General features: G+C 36.0%; 1 protein-coding gene and 1 long non-coding RNA gene across 2 annotated transcripts; one reads left to right on the forward strand and one right to left on the reverse strand.

Annotated features, from left to right (window-relative positions):
- Positions 1–200: 200 nt before the first annotated feature.
- On the reverse strand, positions 201–2,766 carry LOC145609213 (uncharacterized). Its single transcript, XR_014105987.1, has 6 exons — positions 2,362–2,766; positions 2,163–2,238; positions 1,424–1,616; positions 1,057–1,176; positions 795–977; positions 201–516 (listed from the first exon to the last, which is right to left on the reverse strand). It is a non-coding gene; the product is annotated as an uncharacterized LOC145609213 (long non-coding RNA).
- A 2,860-nt stretch (positions 2,767–5,626) lies between these two features.
- On the forward strand, positions 5,627–10,299 carry LOC145608376 (uncharacterized). Its single transcript, XM_081663984.1, has 7 exons — positions 5,627–5,851; positions 6,646–6,775; positions 6,864–6,979; positions 8,178–8,316; positions 9,298–9,412; positions 9,613–9,685; positions 9,761–10,299. Exons 1-7 carry the CDS (start codon positions 5,702–5,704, stop codon positions 9,977–9,979), a joined length of 942 nt encoding a protein of 313 aa, XP_081520110.1. The 5' UTR covers positions 5,627–5,701; the 3' UTR covers positions 9,980–10,299.
- Positions 10,300–14,402: the final 4,103 nt, after the last annotated feature.

Genomic DNA, 14,402 nt, shown 5'->3' on the forward strand with positions numbered 1-14,402 from the left:
GGCGACGCTTTTTCTCGTCAAGAATCTTAAAATTGGTGACGTTTTTCTATGTCCAAATTTTCATACATTTCCTATTTAACATTTTGTCAACGCTTTATCCTGTCCATATTTTCTAATTTGGGGACGCTTTTTCTTGTTCAATTTTTTTTTTAAAAAAAAATACCTAAAATACCAAAATAAAATATTTCATTCACTAATAATTATTTCTAATATACTAATATTACAAAAAAAAAATATACATGTACAACAAATTTATACCAAATTTTTTTATTACATATAAATATATTATAACATATGTCAATATCTCATAGTAATGGGTTTTCTATTACAACAAGTACAATTCCAACTTATGCTTTATTCATGACTAGTTGTAGTGGAACAAATTCGAAATCACCAATTGAAATCTTTAAATAGCTTAAATATATCATTCTTTCATCCTTGAAATATTGCAGCAGCCCTTTTTTGCCGTTTCTCAGTATTCATACATGCATGTCTACATAATCTTTAATTTTGACCCTGCAACACATTTCAGCATATGCATCGATCAATACATCAACAAGAGAATCTAAATAAAATAATAGATCAAAATTTCTTATACTAGGGATATATTTCTTATGCCAAAAAGGACGTCAATCAGTTCCCAGCATCCCATCTAGCCCCTTTAGCTTTCGATGTAGTAGGATTAAATGATTGTCAGCATGCAATACAGTTGAAGGGTGACAAAACTCCTATAACAGCGAGCATATCTCCAGCCATTAATTAAAATGGGAAGAGAATCAGGCTAAGAAGAGAACCTGAGTTGGTATCCAACAACCAACTTTGTACTTCAAGTTGAAACTTCAGCTCCATGTAAGGCTCGCTTATCCACACAAAAATTGGAATAGTACAAGAGCAGCAATGGAAGCTTACTGAATCTTAAATAGAGTCTTCAATTTAACAAGCAATCTCCAATTCTTATTAGGAATAGACTCATCTTTCTGCAAAAGATGATCTCAGTTAGCATCAGCATGCATGTTGGTACCGATGAATGTGTAACAAATGAAGATATTTACTCGCCTTGTAATTAGCTTTGAGCACATCAATAGATTTTCTGGAAATATGGCTAACAAGCTCATCTTCGATATCAAAGTGTCTTCCAAACATCTTTTGCTGCTTTTCAGGATTGGTACCCACAATCTGTAAATCACAAAGCATATAATCTTAAGAAACCAGAACAAATCTTTATTTCAAAACTGCCTGTTAAATTAGCCAACCAACGATAGAATGCGGCTAATAGCTCTTCTTTGACCTTAGAAACTTTTAGTTCCATTTGTTCCGAGGCAAAAGTAGGGTCCAAAGCTCCTCAATAAAGAGGATTAAGCATTGTTGGAAAACAAATAAGAACACAATATAAACTAGTATTTAAATGCTGATAGCAAGTCACCTATTTATATTGCTTCAATAAGTTCTATTCCATCATCTATTGCAAGAATCCTGTATCTTCTGACAAATTTCATCTAGTTCTACCCCATTCTTCGAGACAAGCTCTTTCATCTTACTTTAATTGTACATCAAAATGAAGTATATAACAAGTCAGCGAACATATCACTTTCATCACCATTTATCCTAATAATGACCTGGATACATAGGCAATAAGATTGCAAAAAGAAAATATAAAAATCACAAACAATATTAGAATGCAATAATTAGCTTTTGTTCAATAATCAATTTTAACTCATGAAAATCTGAGAAAGCAGGCTCAATTAAATTAAGCCTGACAAAATTTTAGACATAATTAGCTTGCAAGCCCAAGGCAGAAATATGAGATGATTTGCAATAGATCATACAATTTTTAATTTACGTAGTATAAAAAAAAAAAGACCCATAATCATAATAGCCCATTTGATAATAACCACAATCATAGCAGCCTAAGAGATCGGATCACGATTAGGATTTTGTCGAATAACAAAATTAACCACTCCCAATTTCCCCCCCTTTAGCATACCCTGATACAATAGCGTTTCAAGAAAAGATATTTTTTACAGGCATTTCATCAAACGGTTGGTGGGCAATTGTTGTTTTCTCAATTAAGATACACATTAAGGAGATTAGAGGAGAGGTAAGAGAATGTTGAACTCATGGTAAGAGTTAATTCAAAGAAGTTTAGAGAACCCAACATATACCTAAAATATGTAGACATTGAGCAAATTGGGATTAGTCGTCAAAGATTTAAACCATCGAGCAAGGCGAATTGCAAGCCTAAACACAATTTGAAGAAAAAAATTGTTGAAATGGATTATGCCCAAATGCTAAGATAAATCTTACTAAATAACATTTAAATTACCCGAAAAATGGTATCAACATCAAAACTAAACTAATCACCTGATTCAATTTGTGATCTTCAATGAGGAATCTTCTATTGCTCCAAAAAAAAAAAAAAAAAAAAAAAAAAAAAAATCCCAATTCAATTTCAATGAAAAAGAAACGAAATTTTAATGAGATGATGGAAATGAAACGAAAATATAATTAATAAAACCGATGGAAAAGTAGAGAAATTTCTACAATTCGAAGCCGAATTCTACGAATCTATTGCGGTTTTTGGAGAAGAGATTATGGAGGACGAAACGAATTAGGGTTGGATGACAAGTGGTGTTGTGAACTTCAGTTTATATGGGCTTCCCATCAGGTCATGTGCTTGGCAAGTGAAACTCTCGACGCTGTTACCTGCCGAAATATTATATCGACAAATAAAAGCGCCGACCAAACACGGGATTAAAATTCTCATGCTGATGGCTTCGGCACAGTGTCGAACATAAAGCGTCGAAAAAACAAGGAATTTGTAGCAGTGAATCTTGTTGGCGGCTCCCTACTTTCCTTGTCCCTAATCGTTATCCCTATCGTATATGTCAATTCCCACATCCTAAGAGTGTCAAGCATATTCACACATGCTCAACGTAGGCGCACTTCAAATGACGCCTATATAAACCCAAGTCCACTCTAATTCCTCCTTATGGCCGACCACTTAAGAGAGAAAAACCTACTTTGGGCCTTTTCTTCTTATGTTCAATCTAGGTCCTTTGTGTGATATAACAACGACCCAAAAGATCGTTAGTACCTTTAGCTATGAAGCCAATGATATAACAAAAATCCAAAAGAACGAAATTAAGTACCTCTAGTAATTGCACTTGACGAAGAAAAACTTTCAGGTCGATCATTACCACCTTCTGTGTGTGTTTTCTTTCTCTAATCGATCTTCTTAAACTTCAGCCTCATGCCTCAGACTTTAGCCTTAAATTTCTCCAAGAATTTCTCAAACGGTCTAACTTATATATATTGGGACTAGGTCATCATCATTTCAAGTCGCAGACGAGCTGACGTCTAACTGCCCCGAGCGTGGTTGATCTTGTCCTTTAAGTGGACGACCACCCTTTCCCATATCACAAATTCGTCATCTAGAAAATGGGTCTCGTTTTGAATTATGAGATCAATCCCTCCTTTTGGTGACGTATTACTGCGTGCCATCTAAGATGTGTATCCCCATAGATGATATAAAGAGGGTTCCCATAGGGTCTCCCCCTCGATGCCTGAGCCAATTAAAGCCCGAGGCTTATGATTGGTTTGGAAATCCTGGATGTTTAGGAGACATGAAAAAGAGAGGAGACAAGCTATCGTCCTTTCCTAAACCTCGTTCGTACCTCCCTTAAGCAACGAGCAAAGGGGTTCTAAGACGAAGCATGAGCTTTCTATTAATCTTCAGGTTGGATTGCCTATCAAAAGTCTATTACAACCGAAGATGGCTAAGGAACGAGGTTACATTGTGAAAAATCTTTATTGAACTTATTAATAATAAACTAGAGATGACTCGAGAGCGAGGGTGGATGATCGTTCACAATGGAAGATCCTTAAGAAGGATTGCTCATCAAAGGTCTATTATTTTAACATTAGGATGTTTGTTTTACCTTAAAAAATAATATTCAGTAAAAATAATTTAAGTTCAATAAAAATAAAATTCGTCAAAAAACCTTTTAAATGCCACATTTTGCAAGAAAAAACCTTTTAAAAGGATCTTTGTTAAAAAAAACCACCACAATCACTTTTTTTGTTTAATGAAACCTCTTCCCTCTTGGTAGACTATGAGCTTCAGCACAATCAGGTGAGGGACCAAGGGGTTACAATCGAGTTTGATGGATCATGGCAAAAAGTGACGGGCAATGCGGGTCTAGGTTGGACAAGGACAACAGATGAGGAAAATACCGAGGAAGGGGGAGGCCACTACTGCAAAGCGATCTCGAGCCTTCATGCCGAGGCTCTAGCTTGTCTAAAAGCCATCACTTGGGCTCATGAGAAAGGTTACACAAAAATTTTTCTTCTCTTGGATTGTATTAACTTAGTTAATATTTTGGGAAAGCGCCAGGACCCGGAGGTGGGGATCTTATGGACAATTCGGGATATTGGAAGGAAAGCAAGGGATTTTGAAATTTGCGTAATATGGAAGGTTAGCAGAAGCCAAGTTCACAGGGCACACCAAAGGGAAAATGAGTGCAGAACCAATTTCACTCGCTTCATTACTTAGTTCTTTTTTTCTTTCTTTCTTCGATGTCAAAAAAAAAAAAAGAAACCTCTTCCCTCTTTTCCAGCATTGACTCGAATTTTCAGGCGTTGACCTCTCATTTTCCCTACTTACACCCAACTCTTTTTATATTTGCACTCCTTAGTTTTATTTCCCTCTTATTTTCCCTCAAAACTTAATGCCCCCTATATTCTCTCTCCTTCCTCCATGAATGCTCTGCTCTCTCTCCTTCCTCCATGATTTTTTTGCTATGCTATCACATCAATTTGGGTTACTCTCTCTGTCCTTTGGTGCAAGCCATTAATGTTGCCACAATAAACTAAGGTAATTGTTAATAATTCATCAAATTGTTATTGCAAGTAGTGTAAAAATTGGGGCTTTGAACTCACTTAATTCTTCACCATTGTACCTGCAAAATTAGCAACAACAACACAACTAGTGGAGAACAGAAAATAACGCACAAGAGAAGTATTAGAGAAGAGAGAAGAACGCTGGATTGAGTACTACAATGGTGAAGTAAGCACTAAAATTGTGGAAGAAATAGATTAAGAACCCTAATTTACCTTTCAATTGATTTGATTTGGGGGAGATTTGCCCTAATTTTTCATTGAAGTGATTTGGGGAGGCTTGCCCTAAGTTTAATTACCCAACAATAGGCTGCAAGTAGGTATAACAAGGGGTCAACGCCTGAAAAATCGAGTCAATGCCAGAAAAGCGAAGAGAGATTTCATTAAACAAAAAAAGTGATCGTGGTGGTTTTTTTTTTTTTTTTTTTTAATAAAGATCCTTTTATAAGGCTATTTCTTGCAAAATGAGACATTTAAAAGGTTTTTTTTTATAACAAATTTTCCATAAAAATAATACAATTACAATAACAATAATTTTTTTTTATTTTTTAATTAGTAGTTAGAGTAAGTTTAGTTCAATAAAATTATTTCATTTCAGCAAAAAAACTAAAAATCAATTATGGCTCTAGACTAAAACCAAAAAAAAAAACAAAAAAAAAAAAAAAAAAAAAAACTCGCCATATTTCCAATTTGAATACGACACTATTCGTCTATGAATTTGGTGGAGCGGTGTGTTAGTTAACTCACCATACTTTTTTCTCCGAAAGCCTCTGCTCTGAAACCCTAATCTCAATTTCATCCCAAAATGCCGCACGGCGGCTATGGCAAACGCCGAGTTGCCGAACGGAAGCCCAGCAGCAGTCATCGTTCCAAGGCTGTTGGAGGTGTTGCCAAGAAACCCAAGGCCGCTTCTCTTAAAAATCAAATTCGTTCCATTGAGCGTATGCTCCGCAAGGTATTCTTTTCTTCACTCTCTTTCTTCTGTAATTTGATTTCATTTTTTTTTTTTTTTTTTTTTGGTTTTTTGGGCTACAATTTGAGTGATTTTTGATGTTTTGTTGTTTGAAATGTATATTATGCTATTACTATCAATTTTGATTTATGCATTTTGTCTAACTTTAAAATATTTGGTTGTCAATTTAGTTCTATAAGTTGTTGGGAATGAAACTTAATGCTATCTGATTGATAATTGTTCAGTAGTCGAGTTTAGTTTGATGATAGAAATCGAGCTTATCCGGTTTATGTATAGAAATTGAGCTACTTAGTTCATTTATTATTCAGGAATCGAGTTTTGCTTCATTTGGTGAGTGAAGAAAACTTATGCATTTTGATCTAATGACTTAATTAAGAATTATTCGGAAGTCCGGTTAGTTTCATGGAAATAGGAGGAATTTTTTATGAAACCTAGTAATAGTACCATGTATTAATGGACATTTTGTCCATGAGAACATACGGCGAGATTACAGAAGGACAACAGTTTTCCCAAAATTGTTCTACACCCAAAGGCACTACACTATTGAGAGGTGATGGACAATACAATTCCCATCCCTCTTAACATGCAACCAAGACATAAAATCGAAAGCATAGCTAAGAGAAAAACATCATTTAAAATAGAATCCAAGTCAGTAAGACAGGAGGATATAATTTTTAAAATTATAGGTATTAAGTATGTACATTCAGTAGTCATTGAGGGGTGTTGTTGATTAAATATATTTTCATCTAATTTATTTTGTTGGTCTCATTTTGAAGGATCTTCCACCCGAAATGAAGGCTGCTCAAGAGAAGAAGCTAGAAGGGCTGAAGAAGCAGCAGGACCTTCACACTCGGTTGGCTGTAGAGCGTAAAGTTTTCCTTCGAGATAGGAAGATCAAATTCTTCGGTATTTATTTATTTTTTTTATTTATCTTTGTTCCTCTCTTTTGTAGGCAAAATTTAGTCGTTTATGGCTGTTAAATTTTGGTTTTTAGAGAGGAGAAAGATTGAGAGAAGATTGAGGCGTTTGGAGAAGAATCTACGCTCATCTTCCGGTCAAGTACAAGAGAAAGAGATAGCTCAGTTGAAAGAAGATCTGGAATACGTTCGGGTAAGCAGTGTATGAAGTATGCGTTACTGTCATAATTAGCTGTAATAAGTGTAGGATGACTGCATTTTGGGCTAATGTATGGAAGTTTACATTTCAACTCATTAGGTTGGCCATAACTTTTGACAGAGATAATTGGTTTTTGATTACATAACTGAAGTTAGTAACATAGGGGTCAGTAGAGTTTGTAAGTCAGGCTTTGCTAATCCATCCCATTTTTACTTTGTATTCTCTGGTGTTCATACTATATCGTGATTTGGGTTCTATTTCGAATTTATTTAGGTTAATTACTACCTCAGAAGGCTAGGTAGCACAAATAGCCACTACCATGTCCTGAACAATTGTATATGAACACCAATAAAACTATAGTGAAGATTTGGTACCTCAAGTCTGAAGTTCCCTAGTGACCTTAGTCTATCTAGTGAAGAAAGAACAATCACGGATTCGTCTTGAATTACCTTTTATCCTTGAGAGTCATGCCTCTGTTTCCCCCCCCCCCCCCCCCCCACCCCCCCTCTCAAATTTGTACTCAGGAAAATGCTCTTTTGAATCCTATTTTATGTACTATATTTTGATTCCAGCTGAACTGTCTTGCACCTCATTGCTTGTTAGTTTCTGATGTCCTGGGAAAAACAATATCACCCTGTTTCTCCTTACCTATGTATGGTATTAATTATTTGTGAGTGGAGTAAAAGGTGCTTTTGGTATTGCTTAATTTTGTCTGTTGTACTATAAAAATAATTTTTTAACACTTGAATATAGTCTTTTAAAGGTTCATTGGAATAGATGAAAGACATTATTTATGTTTGACGATGAAAAGATGTATTGTTGTGGGGACAAAAAACACTTGCTCTTATTCATTTAATCTAATGCTACCTCCGTTTCATATTATTTGCACTGATTAGACATTTTTCCTCTCTACTTTATGTCAAATCGTTGCAAATAATATAAAATGGGGGTAGTATGATGTTATTTTAAGCTTTTGCACTATTGCTAATTTAGTAATGGCTTGCATGCTGGGTATAAAGCCCACACCTTAATATCAACATAGATTCTACATGTGACAAAAAGTCACAAAATTGTCTTGCTGTTTAGTTGTATTATATTTTAGCTATTTTGAATATCTCTAGAAATGTCAGTCTTGTAGTTGTCTATGCTTTCTTTTGTTTCTCACTAATTGAGCTACTTCATTGTGTTGCAGTTTTTCCCCAAGACAGAAAAATATGTGTCATTATTTACCGGAGATGAAAATTCAGACATAGTAGATAAAAGGAATAGATTGCGGAAGCAGATTAAAGCTAACATAATTGCTGCTGCAGCCAGTGGAAAGGACTTGGAAGGTATCCCCCTTTTCTATTAACTGAAGAAGTCAATGCTAATTCTTCTCATTTGTTATCCTAGATTTGGATTTTGGAACATGGGAAGTCATTTATGCCATAGTCATTTGCTATAAGTTTATCTCAGCTGGTTTGTTAACTATAACACAAAGTCATATTATGTTGGTTAACATGAGTGGCTTTCATGGATGGTGCTTATTGGAAAATGAAGGAGAAAAAGTTCTATATAGCATGTTCTATTCAGTATCACATTTTAAGTGAATTTGAATCAACCGCATGTCAGCTATGGTAAAAATGAAATGTGGACAAACGATAATGAGAACTTTATGAACCAACGAGTGGCTGTTGTTACTTGTTCCCTTGCCCTTGGACATGTTTCTTGCTTCCATACTGTAAGTGTAGACTTGAATTGGTGGAGCACTGTATGGATTATTTTAACACTGGTGGAAGATGGATTTTTTTTTTATTTTTTTATTTTTTATTATTTTTATTTATTTATTTTTTTTTAAAAGCATGATTATAAAATCAATAAAGCTAATAATGATTGTTTGCATTACAATATCCCTGAACTAATTGCCCCTCGGTAGTCTATTTGCTCCCCTTTTTTACATTATTGTTATGACAAATTTGAACTTTTTTTAGATCCAATTCCCTTTTATATTTTTTGTGGTTCTTAATAAGATTCCAATGGAGTTCCAAAAGTGAGTTTAATTTTCTGTAAGTTTGGTTAGAGTGATTCTTATCCTGCTGTAGTAAATAGTAATCACCTAGAGTGGTAGTTAAGCATATTATGTAATAGTAGCACATTTAAGATTTCAACACATACTTGTCCAATTACAGTTCCACTGAATTTCAAGTATGCTTGTCTGATGCCTCTTTCCTTCAATATTTGGGTTCTCAGTCAGCGCATTGTCTAACGTGTGAAGTATGAAAAATGTGTTAACTCAAACTTATACCCTTTTTTGTTTGTTTGTTTGTTTGCAGAGACAGGAAGTGAGGATGATGGACTAGCAGATCTCAGTGATGATGATTTCTTTGTATCAGGGACTTCAAGTGATGAAGCAGATGCAGATGATGAGTTAACAGATATAAGTGCGAGGTGGCCCATCTCTCCCCTCCCTCCCCTCCCTCTTGACGCTTCTGTTTTCATTTCTAATTATATTGAGGATGCAGAATGATTGTAATAGCATTAAAATTTTTGAAGCTCATGAAAGCATATTAATAGATTATTACTATTTTGGCTCCATTTGTCTAAATCCTTGGCCTATTTTAATTGCAAATCTTGTCTGATGTTGTTAGGGAACAAGCTTCTAGTGCTTCTGGACATTCTGGTAAAGCTGCGTCTGGCTTATCCAGTGATGAGAGGAATCAGGTATGTACTTGTCCATTTGAAATATATGCTTTGAGAGAATTTAATTTACTAAATTGCTGTACTTGGTTGATGCAGAAACAAAAGTCGGCTCGATATTTAATGCCACCACCTCGTCCTCAGAAATCTATAACACGGAGGAATATCACACCCAGGAACACATCAAACCATCGAAACTTCAATTCTTATAACAGAGAATCCTCTAATTCACAAACAGGCCAGAGTAGCAACATGAGTTCCAATTCTGATGCTCCCAAGCCACGGAGAAAGCGTAGACCTAAGAAGAAAAAGCAATAGGTTTCCGTTCTTGCTTTCAGCTTGGTTATAAGTTGAAACATTTATCACTGAGCAAAAGAACCCAAAGAGATCTTACATGAAAGTAATGTTGAAACACTTATGTGTTGAAGAAGCAACCCAAGGGAGGTCTTAAGTGAAACGCATAGCCTGATGTTACTTGCTGTGATAATTAAGAATATGGAAAATGTTTTGTATGAGATGCTAAAAAGCAGTCAAAAACACTTGAATTTTAATACTCCTTAGAAAATTTCTCGTTTATGTAGTTACAAGCTTTTAGATGCTATGAGGATTGCTTGCTATCAAAATCATATATTGCTTAATTGATTGTTCTTTTGGCCATTAGTATATGTATTGATAGTGGCCATGAAAATTCTGTAACCTCACACCAAGTTACTAGCAAAAGTTTGATGAGTAGACAAAATATTTACGTAGTAGATTGGGTACTCAACTTACAAAAGTTGCAAGTCTTTTTTTAATTAGCTACAACAGGTAATAATATAAGTAAAATGTATTTAATTACATATAACAAACAACCTAGTTATAAAAATATTTTGTGCTTGTATAATTAACAAACAATTGATAATATACATGTTAACAATTAAATAATTCCTACAATCCTACATGATCAATTTTCCACAAAAACCAAAATTGAATTGGAAAAATTAATTTAAATGGTCTCAACTTTTGGCCATTCGCTTAAAACAGTCTCACCTTTTGATTATCCTAATGGATCGAACTTTGGAAAATTCTTTCCAAAATGGTCCTAAACCTCAAATGATCAGCTTAACAAGTTACTAATATCATGGTTGTAATTATGTTAGTTTTTTGTAATAAAAAAAATGAGACAAACTCTTATCTCATATTGGGGGTCGGCTTGGCCATGAAGAAAAAAATCTAGAAGGTGGTGCTTGTGGTAGAGAAAGAAAGGAGATTAAAGGTGGTGGTCATGGTAGCTTTACAAGTTAGGGTCGTGGGTGATTTATGATCATGAGAGAAAAAGCCAGAATGAGGTGATTTGATTGTGGACTAGAAGGTGGATAAAGGGATCAATGGTTAAGGGTGTATGGGAGGCAATTGGACTTGAGGGTAGCTTGGTAGGCTTAGGGCCTGTTCACATTTACTGAACTGAGCTGAACTGAACTAAACTGAACTGATTGGAGCTGAACTGAACTGAACTGAATTGAGCTGAAATTAATATTTTATGAGAGAGGAAAATTAAGAGCTGAACTGAACTGAACTGATTGGAGCTGAATTGAACTGAAATTAAGTGAATGTGAAAGGGCCCTTACTGGTGAAAAAGGGTGATGACACCCTTAATCCGTTACTTATAACAAGTTAGAGACCATTTTGGGATGACTAAAAGTTGGGCTTGTTAAAATCAATTATTCTAATTGATTTTCATTATTTTTGTTAACAAGCAAATCTCACCACATGATCAATTATATTTTTGTATTTTTTTTGATAACTGGCCACTTTATTAGTTATGAAAAATTGAACTTCTCTCTCGAAAGAAATGACTTTTCTTCTTCTTTAGGAGAATTTTTCTCTTTCGAAAGAAAAAGTTTTTCTTCTCTTTTTTGAGGGAGGATTTGCTTTTTTATTTGATGGATTGTTGTAGAGTTGTTTCATAGGTAATGATTTGTGCAGGATAAAGAGGTTAATCTTCCGATTACAACCAGAAGAATAAGGTGAAATTTTTTTTCACGGCTACAATAGATCGATAGACCACCTCGTTGAAAAAGACTGTAAATCACAACAATGTGAAAAGAGGGTATAAAGAATGTATGATTTGCAACAACGATCGTAGCTTTGTTAAAAGCATGTTTTTATTTGATTCAATTGTCATGTATTTGTTTGATATATATATATACATATCTTTGTAGATGTCGTATGACCTTTTTATTTATGAATTAATCTTTGTTCAATAACAAAAAATGAAAAATTGAAATTGGTTCTAAATTTCATTATCAGAGATTGAAACCATCAAATATGGGTTTTAGAACTACTTATTACCAATTTTTAACTAGTCTTTCCGATGCACGGGCTATATATATGAAAATTGGGGGAAAAAAGGTTAAAATATTTTGTCAGTTGGTATCTCAATTAGTGTTATCAATTAATTTAGGAAATTCAAAAAGTATATTTTAAATCTTGGTTTTTACGAAAAATCCTCTTTTAAAAAAATGTTGTAAAAAATCTACCCAATAAATTTTTTTTGTTGTAATTTGCCACCACCAACAAAACACATGAGGATTGAATTGTACAAAATTTTCATTAAATTAATATCACCCTTAATACACATACAAATACTTCCTCTCTCTAGATAGAGAGCTTCTCACTCTAGAGATAGAGTTTTCCTTTTTAATTTATTATAGGGTGGTGGCCACCCAATTATCCCCCTCTAATTACTTCTCAGCTCATCATTTCCTTTTTACGGTTAATAGTGCCTGCGGCTAATCTCTTCAGCTGCCTTTCACCCTGTGCTGCCATTTGGCATTGTTTATTGGTGCCTTTCTAAAAGGCCAATAGATTTCTCAAGGGTAATCATTTAGTTTCTAATAGTGTTAATTCTTTTATGCTCTGTTAAGCTCCTTTATTCTCTTTCACCTCTGTCCTAATTTATTTCCCCTAACGACGTTAGTTAGCTAAGTTAATTTCTTCGTAACCTGTTTCGTTTTACGGTCTGGTAATTAAATTACGGCAGTAATTACTACTTTCTCCAACGTTAATCTGCATGGTTTTGTCTCCTAAACCAAGACAGAATTTGAAGAGCCTCCTTGACATGGTGGCTAATATAAATAGTACCACTAAATCACAACCTTTCCACAACTTAACCACCTCTGTTTATCTTCTTTTCCTTACTCTGGTGTTCTCTGAATTTTTCTCGACTCACAATCATGAATCATCAAGTTAATAATAACAATGCCACCAACAGAGCTGCTCCCTTGGCTGAGATTGAATCTTACAGAGTTCAAGGGAGGAGAGCATTTTGGCAGCAATGTGTGTATGGCTATTTAGTGGATTATCGTAGCCTAAGTGCGCAATCGATCAGCAGTTTTATCAACTCTAGATGGAGAAAGAGAGACCACATTGAGGTGTTCAAGATGAACGACCTCTATGTGTTCAAGTGCGCAAGTGATGATGATAGGAGGGAGATGCTAGATATGACTAAGGCTTGCTTGCTATAGCTTTGACGGTGCGCTGATGGTCTTCTCTCCTTGGTGGCCGAATCAAGTGCCCCAAACAGTTAGATTCCGAAGAGCTAAATTTTGGGTTAGAATCTGTGGATTGCCATGCGAATATCTCAACTCGCATATGGCGGAAATTATAGGGGAAATGCTTGGCATGCCCTTCGAGATCGATTTAGAACCTAGCTTCGTTCCCAGGAACGATTACCTCCGGATTTGTGTGATGCTCAATCTGGGAGAGCCACTTATTCCGGGGTTCTTTCTCAAGTTGGATGATGATGCACTCATTTGGATACAATTGAGGTATGAACAACTCTTTAAATATTGTACTAGATGTGGAAGAATTGGACACAAGTACACGCGATGTAGGAGGCATGAGGATCTTATCAAACAGGATGTGGATCATAAAATGATGGAATATCTCTCGAGGGGGATTCCGACCGTGGAAGCGGAGGAGGAGTTCTCTATGTTTTCTCTGGATTTGAGGGCCATCCCGGCATCGGAGCGAACTATTACTACGGGAGTTCGGCTGGTGGAGGATCCAGACAGACCTCCATCGCCAAATTTCAGAGCATCTGACATTCTTGTCGACTTTGATTTGGGCATTCAAAATGGGGGAAGGGTCGCACGACCAGGACAACACTTTAACGCCATGGGTGCGCCGTTTCGGGGACCTGTGGTGGGTGATACAGGGGTTATGCAACAATCAAATCAGCAGAGCAATGCGGCGGCCATGGATGTTGAGGGAGGAAGCACCGCGCCGGGAATAGAGGCGGCAGTTCAGGTGGCTCAAGGGGTGGGAGCTGCCTCGGTTGGAAACCCACATATGAATGTGGAGGGGGGAGATTCGTATCAGAACGCAGCAGCGGCGGATCTTGAGCAGGGGGGATTGACGCGTTAGCTCAAGGCGGTGACTCGGGTGCAGCTGCTCCCCAATACGGACCGGCAATTGAAAGAATCTGTTTTGATGTGCTGATGGGCTCGGCGATTCAATCGAGGGTGGAGTTGAACGATGAAATCGCTGATAGAAGATTGGATAACTCAGGGTATAATCAACAGTTCTTCGTGGAATTTGACAACCAGAACAACCCAAGGGCAGTGGAGATAAGAGAACCTGAGTCGCCGGTGTACGATTCACCGGTTTATGATCCGAGGGGAAGGAGAAGACGATGCTTTTCCGATCGGTCAAGTTCCGGAGGACCCTTTGAATCCGTGGGCAGGGGAATTTGAGATCG

The sequence above is a fragment of the Chenopodium album genome, chromosome 23, assembly GCF_948465745.1.
Source record: "Chenopodium album chromosome 23, dcCheAlbu1.1, whole genome shotgun sequence".
NCBI classification, from domain to species: domain Eukaryota; kingdom Viridiplantae; phylum Streptophyta; class Magnoliopsida; order Caryophyllales; family Amaranthaceae; genus Chenopodium; species Chenopodium album.